The sequence below is a fragment of the Chionomys nivalis genome, chromosome 19 (assembly GCF_950005125.1).
Source record: "Chionomys nivalis chromosome 19, mChiNiv1.1, whole genome shotgun sequence".
Lineage (NCBI taxonomy): Eukaryota > Metazoa > Chordata > Mammalia > Rodentia > Cricetidae > Chionomys > Chionomys nivalis.
Window position 1 is genome coordinate 44,717,933 of NC_080104.1, and position 22,642 is coordinate 44,740,574.

General features: G+C 37.5%; 1 protein-coding gene across 1 annotated transcript in view; it reads left to right on the forward strand.

The window, feature by feature from the left end:
* Window positions 1-22,642, forward strand: part of Ctnna3 (catenin alpha 3) — a 1,259,162-nt gene that overhangs the window by 764,606 nt on the left and 471,914 nt on the right. Inside the window, exon 10 of the mRNA XM_057751057.1 lies at window positions 17,183-17,275. Coding sequence (XP_057607040.1) covers window positions 17,183-17,275 — 93 coding nt within the window. The remainder of the gene's footprint in view (window positions 1-17,182; window positions 17,276-22,642) is intronic.

Below are 22,642 nucleotides of genomic sequence, written 5' to 3' on the forward strand. Positions count from 1 at the left end.
AAACACTGCTTGACCAATTACTTAAGCATATTGCTAACTAGCTCTTACATCTAGAAATAACCCATTTCCATTATTTTATATTTTATCATGAGGTTCGTTTCGACCAGCATCTGGCTTGGGAGGCTCCCTGCCGTCTCTCTGACTCTGCCCTTCTTGCTCCCAGTGTTCAGTTTAGTTTTCCCTGCCTAGCTAAGTTCTGCTCTGCTATATGTCCAAAGCAGTTTCTTTATTCATTAATGATAATCACAGCATACATAGGGAAATCCCACATCATACACCCACAACACTGTGGGGTGTGTGCACTCCTATGCAGTCAGATGTGCTTCCAAAATAAAAGAAGTGGAATGTGTTTGGTAGAATGAGACTTTTTTAACCAGCATCCATTTCACACCTCCATGTGAGCTGTGGTTGAACTTATGCAAAAGTCTTAGTCAATGTTCTATTGCTGGGAAGAGACACCATGACCAAGCAACTCTAATAAAGAAAGAACACATTTAATTGGGGTTTTTCTTACAATTTCAGAGGTTATTTGATTATCATCATGTCAAGGAGGCAGGGAGCATGGCAGTGTGCAGGCAGACATGGTACTGGAGAATGAGCTAAAAGTTTTGATTCCAGATCTGTAGGCAGAGATAGAGAGACTGAGCCTAGCATGAATGTTGCAGTCTCATAACCCCTGGTGACATATTTCCTCCAACAGGGTCTTTCCTTCTAGTCCTTCTAATTCGTTCAAATAGTGCCACTCCCCAGTGACTAAACATTCAAATATATGAGTCAGTGGGGGCCATTTCTGTTCAAAATGTAACATATCATTCTCTGGTCCCAAGGACTTGTAGTCACATCATATTGCAAAAATGCATTCAGTCCAACTTCAAAAGTCCCCAGAAGTTATCACTTTCTGGACACTGTTGAAGAATACAAACTTCCAAGTCTTTTCTAAGACTAATGACTATCTCTTAACTTGATTCCTCTGTAAAATCAAAATAAAAAAGCAGATCACGTACTTCCAATGAACAATAGCACAGAACATCCGTTACTCTTCCAAAAGGGAGGAAGGTCTGCATAGTGAGGAAATTTTAGACCAAAGCAAGGCTGAAAACCAGCATGGCAAACTCCAAATTCTGTGCCTTCATAATTGTTCTCAAAGCACTGTTCAGATCTTTCATTCCTTTTAGCTTAATTGACTCCCAATTACTTCTCTCTTGGGCTGGCTCCATACTTGGTCTGCAGCTTTCCTTGGCAGGTGTCACATGACTTTGGCAGCTCCAGCATCTTGGGTTCTCCAACACAACCTATGCTTTACCTTCCCAGGTTCACACATTGGTCTCTCTGGGCTTTCCTGCAGAGACACCCGGACATCCCTGGCCTCAGCAACTTCCCCTAGATACAGGGTAAGATTCCATAACCCCTTTTTGTATTCTTGACCCTAAAGTCAGAATCCATGGCTGAAGCTGCTGTTGTGCTGATTGATGGGGCTGTAACTTGGCCTTCTCATTCAGTTACATTTGTATCAGGTTCCCTTCACTACATAGCAGTATCCTGTATCTTTTTCTTGAATTACCTTTCATTAGTGGAAAGCTTGCTGAGTGGGGTCTTAGCACCAGGCTTCTCTTTTAACTTTTTATCTGCCCAAGCACAGGACTTAGCTCTATTACTCTTCCTCTATTACTATTTCACCTCACACTGGGCATTTTAGTTTTCTCCTTGCCCCACCTACTCCTTTTCTTTATAGGTCTGCACAACATAATTGCTACAGATCATATGACAAAGTCAGCACTAGGTTGTCGTAAAACCCCCTTGGCCAACACCATTAATCCAATACTCTTCAATCTGGTCTCAGGTCAATTTTTAGGGCAAGAGCAGAAACAGTCACCTTCTTTGCTAATATATCATCAGATTGGTCTCGAGGATATAATATTCTTCTGCTGTGAAACTTCTTGAACTGGGTTCCAACAGATCAAATTACCCTCTGCACTGTCTTCCATACTCCTACTATAGTGATACATTAAACCCAATTCAAAACCTCCAACTGCTCTTCTAGTCCAAAATCCCAAAGTCTTCCAATTCCTCCAACAAACAGCATGGGCAGGCCTGTCACAAAAATAGCCCAGTCCCTGGTACCAACTTCTGTCTTAGTAACTGTTCTATTGCTGTGAAGAGACACCATGACCAAGGTAGCTTTATAAAAGAAAATATTTAATTGGGGCCTTGCTTACATTTTCAGAGGCGAATCCATTATCATCATGATAGGGAGCAAGGTGATATACAGGCAAAAACAGTGCAGAGGATGTAGCTTATAATTCTTTCTCCTGATCCATAGTTAGAGAAAGAAAGACTGAGCCTCTCAAGGGCTTTTGATATTTCAGAGTCACACAGGTTTGCTCCAGCCTCTCTCTCCTCCCATTTTATATTCCCTCTAGTGGTAGGATTAAAGGTGTGTGACTCCCTACTACTGGGATTAAAGGAGTGAGCCACCACCATCTGTAGTTATTTCTGCATTGATCTTGTATAGCCTGGGGTAGCCTTGAACTCACAGAGATGCATCTGCCTCTGTCCCCCAAATCCCAAATCTCAAAAATCCATTACCTAACCTCTAGTGGCTTTAGCTTTGCCTCTGGTCTTCAGGCAAGGTTTATTTATTAAAATATAAATATACTATAAATACTATACCATTACAAACACTGACATATATCCACTTGAACTCATTAATGTTTGTATATATTTAATGAGTCATTTGGGAGGTACATAAAGTTTAAATACAAATTTGAATATAGAATGGATACATAAGAACAGAAAGAAATATAAAACCAAATTATAAGTCTCTAGTCATGAGAATCATTACCATGCATAAACTATCAACAAATGACATAAACACACATATATATGCACAAAACACTATGCACCTTTATCTCTTCAAACAATTTAATTCATTATTAATATTGCTTTTGGGAAATCTGACTTTTACATGCTACATTGAATAAAGAGAGGGTAAAATGAATATCTGGTTCTTTGGTTGTTTTTATAATATAGTATGGTAAGTCATAACTTTAGATTGAACAGCAATCAATTTTCCACTTAGCAGTAGTTCTTTCTGCCTAATCAGTGCATATCTGTGTTTTTTGGAAGCATGTTTCAAGTGGCTGTGGATCCCAGGCTTTCAGTAAGCATCATGAGCAATAGAATCTTGAGTACTACTGAAGTTTCACACGTGCATGTGGAAAGCTTTTATTCTCTTCAAAATAAAAATACCTGGCCGGGCGGTGGTGGCCATGCCTTTAATCCCAGCACTCGGGAGGCAGAGGCAGGTGGATCTCGGGGAGTTTGAGGCCAGCCTGGTCTACAAGAGCTAGTTCCGGGACGGGCACCAAAGCTACAGAGAAACCCTGTCTCAAAAAACCAAAAAAAAAAAAAAAAAAAAAAAACAAACCCCAAAAAAACCCTGCATTGTTCCTGTTTTGATTGCTAATTTATATTTATTATTTAAATAAGTTTGATTTTTAAACATGTAAAACATATAAGAAGAAAGATGGAATTATTTTGATTCCCAGTATTCACGGGTAACGGCTAACATTTTTTGAACATCATTGTAGAGATTACTTTTATCACACACACACAAACCCACTATCTCAAAAGAATCGTATTTCCTGCTTTACTTACAAACCACGTATTCAGGTCAGCATATATGCAATTATTTCACCAAATACTTTAAAAAGTAAATTGGAAACCTAATCCACACTTAAGGTGAAAAAAACGGACAAGTTCCAACCAGCACAGAAATATATATGAAAAGGTGCTTCTCTTTAGAGAAATATTAATCCCATTTTCTTTTCCATCTGTCTCTTATAGTTGATATTTAATATTGTTTACATTGTGAATAGCTGCCTAGAAATAATTTTATATAAATACAACCACAGTTGTGTTTACACACACACACACACACACACACACACACATTTTCTCTGTGTTTTATTTTCTTAAAAATACATGCAAAGCAGACAGAATTATGCATGCTTTCAGCACCAGCAGGATTCATAGCAGGATTAGAGGCCAACCTGGACCACACAGTGAGACTCTGCCAAAAATATAACAGCAACATTTTATGCATTGTCATTTTACATTAGGGGTGAGTTCTGGTACTCTGTGCGGGATCAGGGTAAAATAATTATCAATACTCTATTATATATCTAAGAAGACAGGCATTTAGTTGTAGTCACCATAAGAAAGTATAAGTGTTTAAGGTTGTGGCAAGACTATATACCTGTAGTCGATCTCTCCCTCTAGTGTAAACATGAGCTAAACACAAGCCACTATGGATCATAAACATACAAACAGATCAAGGAAAGCTTTTAAATTAATTTGAAGTTTAAATTGTTTATAAGAGCAGAATTTTTTCTTCTGTTCTCTGTAGAAATATCCAGTTAATTGCCAACGAATGTTTAGATTCATCTTTATTTTGACAAATAAATTTCCCTATGGCCATGCTTTTCACTCAAGCAGGATTTTCTGAAAAACAGGCTAGGCTGTGTTACGTCATCGCTCCTCTTTGCATAGGAAATTCTCACAGATGCACTGAGTTGCCCTCTAAAGTGTTAGTCATTTATTTTCACTTCTTTCTTCATTCTTAGGCGATCTTAGAAAAAAAATCCTTAAAATGTTGCTAATCTAATGCACAAAATGTGTCATTTTCTTGTTTCACTTGTATACATTGCTTAAATGATAATTGGACTTCTTACCACACATTTATAGGATACATATCATGTTGTCAAGTATTTCTGAAAATATTTTATGATTTTATTTTTTATTTTCCTTATGGATTTCTGGACCTGTGTAGACATACTGATAATTTTTGATATACGTAAAATATTTGTGTTCTTTTGTAGTTTTCAGCATTATTTTTGAGCCCCAACATTTAAAATTTCTTCAGAGTCTGTGTCACTCTAGTTTTCTTCTATGCACTGAGATCTTCTCCCTGAAGTAGATAATCAGTGTAGTCAGTATTGATATTTCTCCCACTGCTTTGAAAAAATAGCAAATTTCTGCAGTTTCACTGATGACATGTTATGTTTTTCTTCAGCAATCAAATTTGTTAATCTCCTTTACTCACCTTTCATATTCCTTCCATATATATAATAAATGTATACTTATTAGATATATTTAATATATATTAAAATTAGTGTAATTTTAATATAGATCTTTTAGCTTAATAAATGAATTTAGTAAAAGGTAGAGTTTATTTTCTTGTATTGAGCCTTCCTACCCACAAATTTGATTTTTCTCACGTTCATTCAACCCTTACTTTCCATAGTTAAATTAAAAGCATATGAACACAGGCACACATATCCATAATCTTTTTGGTCCTTAATAGATTTATATTACCATGACATTTACAGTACTGGTTGCCACTATAAAAGTGAATTTCTATTAAAACATTACTTTTGATTCCAGCAGAGATGAAACATTTCTTCTCCCCGTGTTCTTCCTGTATAATGCATTGTTCCCAAGCCATTGGAAGTAAGAACAGACTTTCAGATAATCTCATGTACTTTAGGAAGAACCTTTAGCTTCCTGGGAATAAAATTTATTGTTCCATCTTTCTTTTAACATATTCATAGCTATCATATATTTTTAGGTTCATTTAAAATGGTTACATCTCTGTCTGAAACACAGAGTCAACTTCAGTAATAATGGGACACTTATCTTAAGGTTTACAAGGTTGACACTTTGTTTTTCATAATTATGTATGCACATGGGGAAGGGAGACATTGTGCGGTGGAGTGCTGATTTCTTCAGGAATGAAGAGACATCAGGCACTGTGGAGCTGGAGTCCCTGGGAGCTGAGAGCTTTCCTGGGACATAGGTGCAGGGAACTGAGCTTGGATCCTCAGTGTGTGCTCTTAACCACTCTTTCTAGCACAAGTATTGATAGTGTTAATATTTGCTGCGACTCTGTGTGTGTGTGTGTATGTGTCCTAAAAGGCATGTTCTGGCTTTGAGTTCACATCCTACTTCTCTGGCCTCCCAAATGCTGGGATACAGGTCCCTTCCTACACGTTTGGCTTCACCTTCACTATTGGCCCTCATACTCACTGTAAGTTTATTCAGTTCAGTCTAGCTATAATATTTATAATATTATGATAATTATAGGCGTGACATTTGCCAAATGCTTTCCAAAACCTGAACTATAGGAAACCTTTACAGTTTGTGTCCTAATCTTTGGGTAAATTAATTGTTTTTTTCACTTTTCATAATTATGTTCAGTTCCCTAATATTTTATTCATCAATTTTTGTTCATTAATATCAAAGTTCCATGTATATCTGCTCCCCTGTATAATTTTTATATAATCTTGTTATCAATTGCACATGAAGGAGAGAAAGAGGGCTGAAATGAAAGAGGACCTAGAAATAAAGTCAGTTATTCATTCTGTAGATGAATAACCAAAGATAGACAGGGAGGTGATGACATTAGCAAGTTGCTAGGTGATTATGGAATTCAGCATTCATACAACTTGGGAGGCATCTTGGAAAACAATGTCCAGGAGAATTCAAAGTTCCTTTGTGTGCTGACTAGTTTTATGTCAATTTGACACAAGCTATAATCAGCTGAGAGACTGGGATCTCAAATGAGAAGTTGTGACTATAGTAGTTTTGGTGTAGGGAAGCCAGCCTATTGTGGGTGGTCCGGCGCTGGGCTCTTAGCCATACAGGAAATCAGGCTGTGCAAGCCATGGGGATCAAGCCAGTGAGCAGCACTCCTCCATAACCTCTGCGTCAGCTCCTGCCTCTAGGTTCTTGCCTTGCTTCAGTTCTTGTCCTGACTTCCTTTGATGAGGCACAGTAATATGGAAGTGTTAGCCACATAAACCCTTTCCTCCCCAAGCTGCTTCAGAGTGTTTTCTCACAACTTGTCTTCATGAGATCCTTGGCAATTCATCTCTTTGACATTTCTGTGTCATTATCTTCCCTTTATGGTTCCAGTCTACACTTTTAGGGACTGAGGTGTTTTCACATCCACTCTGAAAGAGCGTACTGCCTAAGATTCTCTTCTTCAGCCAGCATGATGGCTCAGCAGGCAAAACCATGAATCTTGAGCACCTGGGTTTATACCCTGAATCCACTAAGGGGAAGGAGAGACGTGATTCCCAGAGTTATCCCTATGTCCTCCACAGACACGCCTTGAGATATGTGTGCCCCTCCCCAGGGACAAATTAGGTCAATAAATAAGTAAATTGTAAAAAAAAAAAAAATCCATTCCACTGTTACTGACTTATTTTCATTTCGCTGGCATTTCCCAGCCTACTTCATAGTTACATAATCAATATTTATTACTTGGTAAATTGATTAACTGAACCTTGCCAATTATGTTGATAGCAAAAAATCTATAGGTTAAATATTATACAAAACTCAATCTGTTTTCTTTTATTCTTTTAATTACTGCCAGGGACAGCATAACAACACTAAAGCAGCAGAGGAGTTGAAGGGCTGACCTCTTTAGCTAGAGGTGACTTGAGGCCTGTAATGGGAAATGAGAGATCCCCTTCTGCACTCACAGACTCCGCGATGGGCCTCTGAGCTCAGGTTTATTAGCAGCAATAGATGCACTCTCTTCTGAAGGACACTGACATTCCTGTGGACAGTGGTCACCACGCCTCTTGCATCTGACACCCTCACCAGCATTTGGCCACCAGATTGGGCCCCTTGAAGAGCTATTTTATTTGGTTAAATATAAATAAATTAAGAGCCAGATCGGGAGCTGTTCATTAGCTCTCAATGATGACTTAAGCGAAAGCAACACTCGCGAGCACCCGCTTCCCAGGCTTGTTGATATGACGGCCAGACTGGAAGAAAGGGCTGCGGTGTCTCCTTGACTTCTAGCTGACTGAGCACTGTAGACCATTGCAGGGGAGTTTGAAGGAAAATTTCGTTCTTCGTTCTCTCTTGTCCTAAATTTCTTGAGTCACCTCTTCCTTCCAGGCCTCATTTCTCTCCCTCTCTCTTTCTTTATCTGAGAAGATGTCGTACTTGTAAGCATAACTGCTTCATGTATCCATCCATGTACTCGTTCATAGAAAAGCTGCTTCATGTATCCATCCATGTACTCGTTCATAGAAAAGCTGCTTCATGTATCCATCCATGTACTCCTTCATAGAAAAGCTGCTTATTGTTTGGATACCAAATGTCAGGCAGCAGACAGTGGAGGCAAACAATGATCAACTGAGAGAGAGATCCTGTCTCTTGGAAAACAGGGACACCTGTTACTCATCAGATAAACACGTTGCCAGGTGTGTTCAAGGTCAGCATATTCTATGTAGTCAGTTCCAGGCTACCCTGAGAAACACAGTGAGACACTATCTAACACCCCCCCCCCACACACACACAGACCAAAAACAAATCTCAAACAAGCAAACAAACGATTTCAAAGAACAAAGCAAAAATACAAAACAACACTAAAACACAAGGAAACAAAAAAGATAACACCCAGTGAAGGTAACTTTAAAATCCGAGAATTCTATTGCGAAGGAAAGTTCTACTTTAGGAGACTTAGGAGATGGGATATACCCGAAAAACAAACCAAACTTTCCAAGACAGCGCTTGTAAGCCGAGTTCTGATAGGCAATAATTTGTAGATTGAGTGATTTAAGGGAAACAGGGAAGCAAGGAGAGACCATTGTCAACTAGAAAGTAAAAGAGATGCAAATGCCGTGTGCAGAAGGACACACTAGTGTCTAAAATGGGCTTCACTAGCTAAACTAGGGTTTAGAAAGCTACACATGAATTTCGATCTGAACTATGCACAGTCTCTAATTTTACAAATCTTGTCATTAAAAAAATAGAAAACACCTTACATCAAGCTAGAGGGATGACTCATTGGTGAGAAGCGTTGTCTTCTCTTCCAGAGGACACAGGTTCAATTTCCAGCATTCACATGACAGCTGGCAACTGTCTGTAACCCCAGTTCCAAGGAATGCCATGCCTTCTTTGGACCTCTGTGGTTTCTGAAGGCATGTGATGAACACATACATGCAGGCAAAATATTCATACACATTATAGAAAAATAAATCTCAAAAAATTTAAATGTACAAATAATCAAAAACATTATACAAAATTAATCAAGTTGTAAAATCTGGTTAATTTAAATTAACACCAAAATTAACTAGATTTTACAACTTGATTAATTTTGTATAATAAGAAGCCCTTAGAAAAGAAGGAGAAATTGACATTAAGTTTTACCCTTTCAGGATCAAATACATTTTATATACTGGTCCACCATTAAAAACAAATAAACAAAAATCAATGACAAAATTAGAACTAAAAAAATATTAGCTTTCTCTCCTCTTTCATAACTCACATCCATTACCTGAATTTGGTCCTTCCTCATTTCTTTATATCTAGTCTTCCTTGTTCTATTTTCTTCATGCTATATTGTACCCATATGAACATTTATTATACACAAGCTTGGAGGAAAGAAGATGTGGTACAGGAATGAGGAGATGATATTGGAAAGATCATTTAAAATATTGGATATTAACTGCATTACATTATATATATATTATTTTTTGAGAAAATAAATTAATTGACATTTATATATTAGAAAAGCGTAGTTGCTCATAAAATATTGAAGTTTAATGTAAGAATGTGTGTATGTGTGTGTGTGTTCTCCAGGCTTTCTACTGCTGTCTATTTGTGGTCATAAGGTCCTGCGATTAACTTACCCTTTGCCTCTGGATCGGTCATTTGAGCCAAATACCGTAAGAAGTAATAACATGACTCTCTGTGTGGGTGACCCAATGGGTACTTCTAAAGTATGATAAATTACCTCTAAGTTTGATACACAATAACATCCCTTGCAATCATCTCTTCTGGTGTTGGTGATGTCAGCTTTTGTTTATTCAGGCTCTTCCACCACTGTTTGAAGAAATGGTACTTACTTTTAATGTTCATATTGTAAATAATTAGGGCCTTGTGGAATCATGAAACTGTAGAAGAAGCCATAAATTCCAAGGAATAAATTAAGCCATATCCATAACACTGAAGGTTGGATACAGTGATTTATAGATAAAATGATTCAAATCTAGGTGACTAGAGATAAGATTGGTTTTCCTTATTTACACGAGCCAAGTAATGCTTCTTTTAGGATCATTTTCTTGACAGAAGATTAGAGAAAAAGGTTATTTTTGTTTGCCCACTCTCCCTCTGATAGGTAGCTAGGTGAGGCTAGGAAGAATGATACATGCATGTCAGGCAGAGGTTTTTGTTCTAACTGTGGAGGTATGAGAAGATCTATACCCCAGGCCCTGGAGTATTGATATGGTTTTAAAACAAGGTATGAGGAATGGTTCTCAAACAGAATGAACAACTTTGATGTTAAGGTGGAAAAATTTCTATACTCAATGTATAAAACGTTCTAATAAACACCAAGGGGTCACTGAGGCAAACATTTATAAACACACTGATTCATATGAGCAGGAACAGACCCATAAACTATTTTAAAATTTGTGTCTAAGGCCAGGACAGCCAATGTGCACAAGACCTAAGTCAGAAATTTGGTCGGAAGGCCCCTGATACCCACATGGTTATGCTTCTTCACCACGGTTAAACACCTTGAAGTGTCCTGTTGGTGTGCAGCTTTTCTAGGTCAGCACTGAGATTTGGGGTTCTCTGTTTTCACAAGAGAAAATCATTTAGTTCACTTGGGTAGGAAAATGGGGACCTTACTGGAAGACACATGTGGGTCACATAAGTCAAAATGAAGAGTTGAGAAAAGGCAGAAACCAGTACTGCTCTCGTAGGAAGTCATGCCTAGGCCTAGCCTAGGAGCAGGGGGTGATTAGGGGACTGACTTGACAGTCACAACCAGACGGCACCACTGCTTGGAGGAAGCAACAGTCTTTCTACCAAGGCGCCCCAAGGTTTCACCACAAGGAGTACGAACTCCAAGTGGATGGCTGGAAATATCTCTTACACTGATTTTGTTGTTTCTTGAACATTTTTTTCTAGCATACTATTATAGACTTTCAGCCCATTTTACTAATCTTTAGGAAGAAATATGTGTTCAAACAAATCATAATCAACCAAGGCCCAGTTTATGTATATTACAATACTGCTGTCAGTGGTTTGTACATGTATGTATATATCTGTGTGTGTGTTTCTGTGTGTGGGTCTCTCTCTCTCTCTCTCTCTCTCTCTGTGTGTGTGTGTGTGTATTCTTTTATGGAGCTAGTGTATCACAACCACCGGGAAGTTGATTTTAAATCTCTAGTGCCAGATCCTTTAGATCTCTCAGTTAATGTACTGAGAAGCCTTTGCAGAAATAAACTCCACCTTTTAACAGCTCTTTACTGGTCGTTTGATTATTTCCATTTCCCTTATCACAGAAACTGAGGATTGCTGCCACTACACTTTTCCTACGAGTCCAAAATTATATTACTTATGATACTTGGTATTCATTGAGGGAAGCTTTCATTTCCTTATACAAAGAATGCTATAATTTTATAATTTTGGGCTGTACTGCTAGGGGAATAGGCTGCCCTCTTCAGCAACTCTAAATCTTCTGTACCCAGAAGTGTTTACACAGGAGTTAAATGACCAACTGCCTGAGCATGATATGCATGAAAATGAAACAGTGACCTCCCCGCCACACACACACACACTGAGAGCTAGGATCTCTGGTGCTGTCTGAGATGCTATAATCAGCTATGGGGACACAGATACACAATGAGTGTGCCACGGTGAGGAGCTAGCCAGATATCCAAATGAAGTTCATGCTCTTAAAGAATACAAGGGGCAAATCCCTGTACAGAAACTTCTTGGTGACAGAAGGATTGGTGGATGACTCACAGCTCCCCAAGTGGTGCTGTTTTTCTAGGGGCCCTTCCATTTCAGCTGTCTAAGATGGCTGAGAGGATGGCTAGAGCGAGAATTCAGATAAAACTTGGTATTGGAATGATAAGTCGTGGCATGCTGTGCCATTCAGTACTCTAAAGATAGATGCTCTCTGGCATATCACAGCGTACTGATTATCAAATGCAAAGTCAATCTGTAGAGCAGTAGACTTATTTAAGGGTCACGAAGAATGTTTATGATTTCCAGATATCTTTTTGTGGCTATTTCTGATTCTTGACACAAGCAGGGCAGTGGTATGGTTCTCAGTGGTCAGCTTTCTGACCTCCTTGCAGAGGAAGGGGCATTACCAGCATAGGTACAGGCTTCTGGAAGGAAAAGTTCCACGGCAGGAATTTCTCATGACAGACAGCTGGTTAAGTAATGAAGGATGCCGCATTCACTGTCAATTACTAGGACAGATACGATATCTAATCAATAGTGAACATGAAAAGACTGTACCAGTTGGTGCATAGAACTTGTAGGAGCTAGGGTGATCGTTGAGACCAGGAATTGACTGGTCAGGCTTTGAAGTCATCCCTGATGTGTTTGTAAAATACACCGTTCTTCTACATCATATGGCATTGTAAGGTCAGAGAAGCCTTTAGGACTTCAGATGTGACTTACATCTTGGATATCAGAGGGTCTGCTGAGAAGTGGCGAGACCAGAAGAGAGAGGGATATGGATAGAAAACTTTAGTCACCTCTTTGTGACACGTCAACTTGTTTCTGCCTGAAGATATTTTGGAAAATTATTGGATAGAATTTTGGTAATTATTTTAATGATATAATTAATCTCTTTTTTTGGTATAAAGGAGTATTTTGTCATAGCCTTTTCTCTTTAATGGATGCATGATCTTACCCAATATCTCCTTTGGTTGTTTATTTTAGGTAACATAGATTCTGCTTTCATTAGACCGGGAAAGGCTATCACATAGGATCCACCAAAAGTCAGTTCTGTTTTTTCAGTGCAGAAATGTCCACCTGTGAATGACATGAATGCACACCTGCTTCAAAGTCTGCATCCTTCAGTCTATGTGAGCTGTCTGCCTGCTCCTCTTCCCTGTGTGCACAGTAGAGGACAGCAGCGAGCTGATAGGTCACAGTGGGGCCTACTAAAGTTAGCCAACAAGTTGCGATGACTTTTGCTTCCTTTCAACCTGCTTTAAGGCATCCTTCTGGCTTTAGGTAGGGTTTCCACCCTATTCTACCACATCACTAAGTGAGTTCTGTCTAGCTCAGTGGCTTTTTTTTTCTCATTCTTGGGTTAGAGATTTCATTAAATTTCTTTGAGCACCTAAGGCTTAAATTTATAACATTGCTGAGAACTTGAAAGTTCTTTTGTTGCTCCCATTAGCTGAGAGACAAAATGATGGGAATTTATACGTGCTTAGAGATACTAGATATTCTAATAGCATTGGATATTAGACCTTTTCCATACAGTGTCTCACTTAATTGCCCTGGCACCCTAGTGAGTTAGATACTATCATGTTTTTATAGGTAACAAAACAGAATCAGGGAACTTAATATCTTTCCAAAAATCAGAAGAAGTCTCTGTAGTTCCCAGTTTTCCTTAGCAAAGAGAAAATTTCTATTGGAATGTGCTACATAATGAAGCTTTCCTGTGATTCTTGAAACATAGTCAAAGTCAGATAAACAGGGATGTCAGATGTCAAAATACCTCAGATTACTTTTACAAGATATTTTATGTGCATGCTGTGTTCTCTGACAAGCAGGGAGTCACATTTACACTGCACTTGTTTTCCTGAATAGGCACACAGATCTAATTATTATTGGAAGAAATTTGGCTTTCATTCACACACTGATGTGATTTTTGGAAAACATTTTCTGAGTCATTCAAATTCAAATTGTAAAAAGATTTTAGTTTTACCAATCAACCTTTCTTCTTTGTCTCAGAATATTGCCACTAATTAACCATGTTTGACAAGCTTATGCCAAACCTAATAGCTTTAGAATTGAAACAGTTTTGATTACTTCAAAGTTGAGTTGACACAGGACAGTTGTGATGTTTATATATAACTCCCATATATATGCCTATTAATCTATCTATCTATCCATCTATCTATCTATCTATCTTCTGTGAAAAAATGAGGATAAAATGATCTCACGACCATCATCTTACTAGGCATAAATCCAACTTCCAATTGTTTTGTATGTTCATTATATGGTCTTGTAAAAGTTAACTCTACTAATATAAACATAAAGTGTTTTTGGATAATGATCCTTGTTCTGCATCCATGTTTGTCTAATAGCATAAAGGCCAGCAAATTTCAAGATAAGAATATCAATTGTGTAGAATATTGTTTTAATTAGGCAAAGATGTGTTACATTTATTTCTACTACAGAATATTAATTGTGTAAAGGTGTGTTACTTTTGTTTATGCTTCATTTTCTCAATATATAGGCATGTGTGCTTAATTATGAAAGGATGTGTTGTGTTTGCTTGACCTTGCCCGCCAAAGGAACCTGATTGATCTAACAAAGCACTGAATGACTAGGGAGAGATTGGATACAAGGGGCTTCCAGTCAGGGAGAATAAATAGGAGGAGAACTCTAAGTTCAAGGAGAAGAAGAAGATGCCCAGGGCAAGAAGACAGGCAGCCACCGCCAGCTAGGAGACATAGAGAAGAGGTCAAAGTAAGATATACAGAAGTTAGAAAGATAATAAGCCCTGAGGCAAAAGGTAGATAAAGAGAAACAGGTTAATTTAAGTTAAAAAAGGTAGCCAGAAATGTGCTTAGGCTAGGCAGAGCTTTCAAAACTAATAATATGTTTCTGTGTCATGATTTGGGAGCTTATTGGTGGCCCCAAAGAAAAAGCCTGGTACCATCTATTTTCAAAATGGATAAGAATGGAAAGAGGATACATTTTTATTTTAAAGAAAACAAGCAATATAGAGAAGAAGAGGCGAGAAAGTCATGTGCAGCTGCATCAATATATTGTGTGACTGTGCCCCACCCCACCAACTCCGTGTGCTAATGGAAGGCTAAACGGGTGCTCAAGGAGAGAGGTCCATGGTGAAGGAGGGTCACAGAGAAGATCTGCAAGGCTATCTGCTAGACCTGTTGCCCCAAAGACAGAGTCCACACTTTATTTTATTTATTTATTATTTATTTTTGGTTTTTTGAGACAGGGTTTCTCTGTAGCTTTGGAGCCTGTCCTGGAACCCACTCTGTAGACCAGGCTGGCCTCAAACTCAAAGAGATCCACCTGCCTCTGCCTAGCTGAGTACGTACTTTAAAAGGCCCCTGTAAATAAGGGAGAGGAGGTGCCACAGGCAAAAAGAGAAAAAGCAGATGCTGGTAATAACGAGGGTGCTCTGTACAAGATAAGGTGCCCAAAAGACCAGACTCAGAATGAAGATACTGGGGATGCTGATGGAATCGGCATCTGTGATAGCCATGTACTTCTGGAGACTGTAGAGTTTGACATACTGTGTTATCAAGTTTTCTTTGATAAAATAAAAGCAAGAAGAAGCGAGATATAGGAGGATGGGCTAATTGGTAGGAAATTTTCCTAGCAATCACAGGACCCTGCCTATGGTCTCTCAACACCAGGAAAAATAAGAAGGAAGGAAGGGATTGTCTGCATAGGATCAATTTTCTGTGAACTGAAGCTTCAATTAGTTCGCATCCTTCTAATTTAACTAGAAAATTCTGCAAATAGTACATATTTTTAACTTTATTTAGTTTTCAAGTTTGCAAAAGTTTTACTATCAGGGAATGAGGTTTGGGAGATTAGGGAACAGAAACCATTGCCCTTTTCAAATAATTCACGAACGCACTAATTATGTGTCAGATATGAAGGCTGAGGTATTGTGACCTTCAAGCCAACAAAAGGCCTCTCCAAGTAAGCCATTTTCATGTACGTTAATAAATTGAACAATGCTTCTTCATAGCTAAATAATAGATGTCTGCTCTTCTGTCATATGTAAGAGCAAAGCAGAAGTTGTTTTCCCATTCACGTATTAAATATGATGCCAGAAAAAGCAAGACATATCTCCACTGAAATTTCAGTTCATCGTCTTAAAATAGTGGCTCAAAGATACTTGCTAGTTATTTGCTAGTCCTACAACCCCTGAATCTCCTGAATCTGAATTCATTTTGTGTTTTAACACATGAGGTACAAGATATATATATCAATGATAGATAGGTAGGTAGATAGATAGATAGATAGATAGATAGATAGATAGATAGATAGAGACAGTGAAATATTTTTAGTTGATCAAAAAAAAAAAAAATACTCGGTCACCCTGGGAGATGCCTTAGCGTAGAGGCATCTATCGTGAAATCTGGAGATCTGAGTCCTGTCCCCACATCCACACAGTGGAAGGAGAAAAGCAAACTCCCATTAAGTTGTCCTCTGACTTCTTCGCATACACATGGTTCTTGCTTTCCTGCATGCATGTGCATACCCCCCCCAACCCCACTGAAGTTTTAGAAAAATAAAAAAAAAAAAAAGTGCTTTTCTTTAGAAACTCCCATGGTGCTAGCAAGAAGAATTTTAGATAAACTGGTGTTCAAAGGAAGGAAAACTAATTCCACACCCTTTCTCAAATCTATGACGTGAGATAAGAAACCCGTAAATACCAGGCTTTGGTAATGGCGATTATGGTAATTATTTAAAAGAACGCTCATTTCAGTGGAAGGAAGTGTAAGCTTCAAAAGCATTGGTTAAAATAGATTTGGGTGTCACTAATACTTGAATTAAATTGGCTGCCAGAATGTCAGATAACGTTCATTAAGTTACAGTAGAAAAGCAAGAACAGGAAATAATATTTAATTATCTCGTGTTAGTCCAGCTTGGGATCCCAGCATATTTGATGTTGAATAAAACATGAATAAGATACAGCTATGCTTAATGCAACTTCAGTGTGCATAATAGACCTCTGGGAAATAATAAAACAATTACAATCTTAAAATAAACCACAATCAAAGGAGCTTCCAAGAACCTATTAGCATGCGATCCACGGGTAAACCTTACCCAGCCCCCAAAGAATGTCTTATTACAGGTTAGATATTGATAACAAGAGACTCTGGGAGGCTAGTGATTCATTCACCAGCATTTCCTCTTTATGTGGATTCCCTGAGTCTCCCTTTGGTTATTTAGTTTAATGGTTTCTCTGAATGATTTTATGAAGGAGATATCTGATATTTATAAAAATGTTGCTTGACACTGCACTTCCGGTAAATGCGTACATGCCCTTCTTCATCCACAACAGCAAACGTTTCTGTGTTTCCTCAGTGGCCCGAACTAATTGGCAATGTTTTGAATTCTATTAAAGGTGGCAAACCTTGCTTGTTCCATGTCAACAAATGAAGATGGGATTAAAATCGTCAGAATCGCCGCAAATCACCTGGAAACCCTGTGTCCGCAGGTAGGGTAACTACGTCAATGTGTCTTGTATGGTTATGCTTGATCGTTCATACCTAACTGAGATATGTTGGAACGCTTGTTATAAACAAGGCATAGTGAATGCTCAGATCAAGGGCTATTTTTTACAAAGGAAGTAGTTCCCCTAGCTGTTTGGGATGGTCTTGTGAGATTTGCTGAGTTACACATCTTCCAGCTGTCTGAAACTGGCTAAGAACCATTGCAAATGGGCACATTGAATCTGTGTAATTACCCTCAAGACCTGGCTCATGCTGCTAAATCCCTTTAACTTCTACTTAAGAAACAGCCTCATTTTGGAGATTTCTGAGGGGAAAAAAGAGCTCTGTACCATAAATCCTAAAATATTATAAGATGAAAGGATATTTTTAGTGAAAGGCATCTGTTTTACAGATGAGAAAATTTGTTAATAGAAAAATTAAATTTTATAGAAATGTTTATTATAAATCAGTAGTTCTTCTGTCAGTAAAAACAGGATGGTGATAAAACTTTAATAGAAGCCACAGACAACCCTTAAGCAAGGTTTTACTAATACAAACCATGGCATGTGTTTATTTTGATAAGGGTTGTTGTTTTAGAATTTTAGGTGGTAGTTCATGGTGGTAACGGGGATAATCTTAACACTCTCATACCTGAGGATCAGAAGTGTGAAACCACCAACCCTGGGCTAGAGGGAAAGACAGTGTTCGAATGCAATTGAACCCATACCAAACCAACCAAGCAACCAAAGAAGATGTGACTCGTCAAAACTATTTTCTTGGTAACTGTTCAGTAGTTTCTTAAGATCCAATGAACAGCATAATTTTAGGGAATTATTTTAGATCAATGTTTTTTTTGAAGTCATGAATCAGAAGGGCACATATTAAATATTAAACACACTAAAAAAAAAGCAGAAAAAGGTGTGCATATAGACTTCTGTAAAGATTACAAATGGCGTAAGGAGAACTTGTTAAATGCTTGATTGATCTTACTGACAATTTCATTGTTAATACTACTGAGGGAAGAATTAAGACATGGCTAGCTGATCTGAAGCAGTGACCTTCCAAATGATAAGCAGTCTTCTATGGGAACTTGTGGGGAACAGGGTACTGCAGCAAGGTCTCTAAAGCTGTGGAGCTCCTTGAACAAACTTCAGCTGCTTATACAGGTTCTTGTGTCTAAGTGGTGGCCAATACTTGATGCTCTTACTTCAAGGAGTCTCTTTTCAGTGTGAAGACCGGTAAGTGTCTTATTGGTGGATCTAGCTGTCAATTTCCTGATTTTGGGGGAGATTGTGCTTCCCCCCACCAAGTCTGAGCATTTGATATTCTAATTTTGTTACATGTCTATATTTTTTTGTTCATTTTTAAAGGGGGAAGATTTTTAAAATTAGTATTCCTTGGTATTTTCTGACATGAATACTATGTATTAAGATCATAACCACACCCTAATCGATTTCTTCTCCAATTCTTCTTGAACTCCTACTATATCTTGTTCCCAAATTCATTATTATCGCCTCTTCTTCCTCTTCCTGTCCTCATGAGTCTTGTTAGTGTCATACATGTGTGGATGGGAGTAACTTTATACTCTGAATCATGAGCAACCTACCGTGGGCTATCACAGAAAAAAAAAAAAACTGATTTTTTTCTCTCTCAGTAGCCATCATCTGCGAATTGCTCCTGAGCTAGGAGTGGGGCCTGGTGAACCTACTCTTACATGTTGTGGTATGGACTTAATTAATCTTATGAGGGCCTTCTGAAGGTATCCACAGGTAGAGTGAGTTCGTGAGTGGGCTAGTTCTGTAAAGTCCAGAAGACATGGTTTACCAGCATGCCTCTCCAGCTGCTGGCTCTTATAGTCCTTCTCCTGCTTCTTCTCCAGTGTTTCCTGAGTGCTGAGAGGGCATGTCCCAGTTAGAATCAAGCACAGTCACTTATGCTCCTCAATTTGACAAATTCTGAGTCTCTCTCTGTATTAGCCACCGTCCACTGCATTAAGAAACTTCTCTAGTGAGAGGTGAAGAGTCTAAGGATTTATGGTAATAAGGGTATATATAGGCTTGACTTTGATACTATAACACTTCTTTGCTGATGTTTTAAATTAGAGTACATCTATTGCACATGGTATTGTATTTCATAGGGATATTTTCATGTAAGTGTGTATTGTTCTTTGACCTCATTGCCCCAAGGTTTTCCATGCTTTCCTTTATTTCCTTTCTAAGTCCTATTGGTCTCCTTAATTTCCCTAGAGAGTTTCACATTACTTTTCTGTATAATATGCATACATGATTTTATATCTCAACAGGGAATTTATAGTCCCCAAAGGAAAAAAAAGTGTAATGTTTGTCCTTCTGAATCTGACTTAAATCCCTCGTTTTGATATTATCCAGTTGCATTCATTTTATGCAAACAATATAGTTTCTTTCTTCTTTATTGCTCAGTAAAATTCTATTGTGTATTTGTATACACACATATGTGTACACACATTTACATATACATGTGTGTATATGTAAATAAAATATTTGTTTTCGATTTCTCCCCTTTCACAAAATTTTTAGGAACAACTCACAAATGTCATAAAAGTCATGTGATAATTTTTAAATAAAATGTTATAATACTTGAGATTTATTTTGTAGTATGTTATCAAATCCTTCTCTCAAGCAGCGTATTTTATATATGTAATATACAAGTATATAATATGTATGCTTATATGCATACATTTCTTTAATCGCATCTTTATATCCTTTATTGATTCTTTGAATTTATATTACTTTGTTTTTAATTATAAAATTAAAAACAATCTTTTGCATGCTCATGGCCTCCAAAAATGTATTTGGTCAATCAACGCTTTCCTTAAACAGTAAGCTTACATATTTAAATCTCCGTAGGTCTCTCTACTTTGTAACTTAGAAAGAATCTATCGTTTAAGATACCAAATGGATAACACATCCCTCTGTGCTTCCTTCAACTATTTTTCTTCATTTTTCCCTTGGTTTAGTTCATGATATAGCCATGATATAGCAATTCAGTAAGACGTTTGTGTACATGTGAAAGGATTTATTTGTTCAGCAAATATTCATTGAATAACTACTATGTGGAAAACCCTGCATATATTTGGAGAGAAAATGTCTAATAATTTATCCCCTACACTCAAAGGAAAATCAGTATCTAAGGCTATTCAATAAATATTTATTCAACATATAAGGGAATAGAAGGTTTCTAGCATAAGACAAAGACATTACATGTTTATATAGATTAAAAAGCCTTTTGTTCATAAGTTGTAAAAATTTTCTTGATGTATGCATCTTACTGGTTGATAAGATAAAGATGTTGTTAGTTTTGGTTATATCAGATTAATATAAATATTAATACTAATATAAATACTAATTAAGTGCTGATTAGAGTAGATATATTTATTACCCATGAAACATTGAGACATTGACTAATTAGCAGCAATTGCATACTTTTTGTCTCAGCCATGTCAATGATTCATTAGTAATTTGAGTAAAATTCTGGAATTATCTGTGAGGCAGGGTCATACTGTGTAGAGGTGATAGGACTTGAGTTTGCTTTGTAAACATTCTGGCCCCAAAGTTGTAGTGATCCTCATACTTCTGCCTCCCAAAGGATGGACATTACAGATATGTGGCACCATGCCTAGCCTGTATTAGTTCACTTAAGAGGATAAATAATATATATTAACTGAAACTAGTCTTTTACAAAAGATTTATAGTCTAGGTTATGAGTTAAAATCAATTATGAAGTCTATAATATGTATAAATATTAAACCACAGGTATCAGATTAAAACTAGTGGAACAGGGATTGAATGGAATAGACAGGTGTTGGAACACAGTCCAGGAATGGAGTTGTACGAGAATTCTGAGCACGTGTGAAAAAACTATAAGACAACTAGAGTCTTGTGCTCTCAGTTTCCTTAAAACACAGAACTGTCCTTAAAAAATAGTTTCATGCTCTTCCCAGGTGTAGTGGATAGGAGTGAGTTAACTTCAACTGTTAGTATTATTATACCTCTATGAAAAGACATGTTTTTGCCAGATGTGGCTTCTTCTTGAGTACCTTACTCATGTGATTATAGCCTCAGAGTATAAATTGTCTGATGCTCTGGATAAAGTTGGCTATTTCATGAGACTTTAATCTGCCTCTCGGTTACGCCCAACTTTCCCAGGTTTATGCCATCAACTGTCGTAAACAGACAGGCACAAAGGAAGTCCTGACTCTCAGAAATACGAGATAATAGTTGTTTCAAAGTGAGTTTCAATAGCTTGTGAGAACTTTTTAAAGTTAATGTGGTTTAACATATTTTAATCAAAAAATAAATTCTGAAAGGATCCCCAAGCTTCTCTGAACTTCAAATTGATTTTAGAATATTTTACGTTTTATGCATATTTGTATTTTGAAAGCTAATGTATCTGTACATCACACACATGCTTGAGACCAAAAGAAAGTGTTAGAGCCCCTGGAGTAAGAGCTACAGATGGCTGTGAGCTGCCACATGGTGCTTAGAATAGAACCTGGGTCCTCTGGAAGAGCAATAATTTCACTCAACTACTGAGCCATTTCTGAAATTCCTCAAGTTGACTTTTAAAACTAGATATTATATATTGCACACATTTGTTTTTACTACTCATCCTGGAATTTGGAATTAGTATGTCTGGAGTACTCCAATTGTGTGTGTGTGTGTGTGTGTGTGTGTGTTAGTAGTAGTTGTAGTAGTAGTAGTTGTAGTAGTAGTAGTAGTAGTAGTAGTAGTAGTTTTATAGCTTTGCGCTTTGCCAATATCTATTAGAATACAAAAGCATTTAACTTTTGGACATTAATGCAACTCCCAGATATTTCTGAAAACACATATGTGTATATATGTTTGCAAAATGTATAAGTAAAATTTTAACACAAAAGCTTCCATAATGACAAACTAAACATCTGTCATCACGGAATTGAACGCTGCTTAAGAAGTAAGTCAGCTTGCATGAAGGTTGGTTGCTTTTACACTTGTTTGGAGGTCTTTCATCCAAAAGACAGAACTATTAAAAAATCATTCTAAGTTGACTGGAGTGAGTGGGGATTTCTGACAGCGTGACACTTTATTCCTGTTTACTAAGTCTTGTTGAATTCACCCTAGGCTCAACATATTAAATCATTGTTCCCCCTTGTGCTTAAAGTGCTAGAAGTAAAATGTTTTGTTACAGGTGGCTTGCTTTAGAGGAGGATTGTCGCTTGCAGCATATTTAACAGACAGCATTTGAAATAGTGACATGTCCTGAAACTGAGTTGTATGTAATCCTCATGAAAGCAACAGAAGAATATTCAGCCAAGGGAACATAAGCATTAGAGACACATGTTCACTGTCATCAAA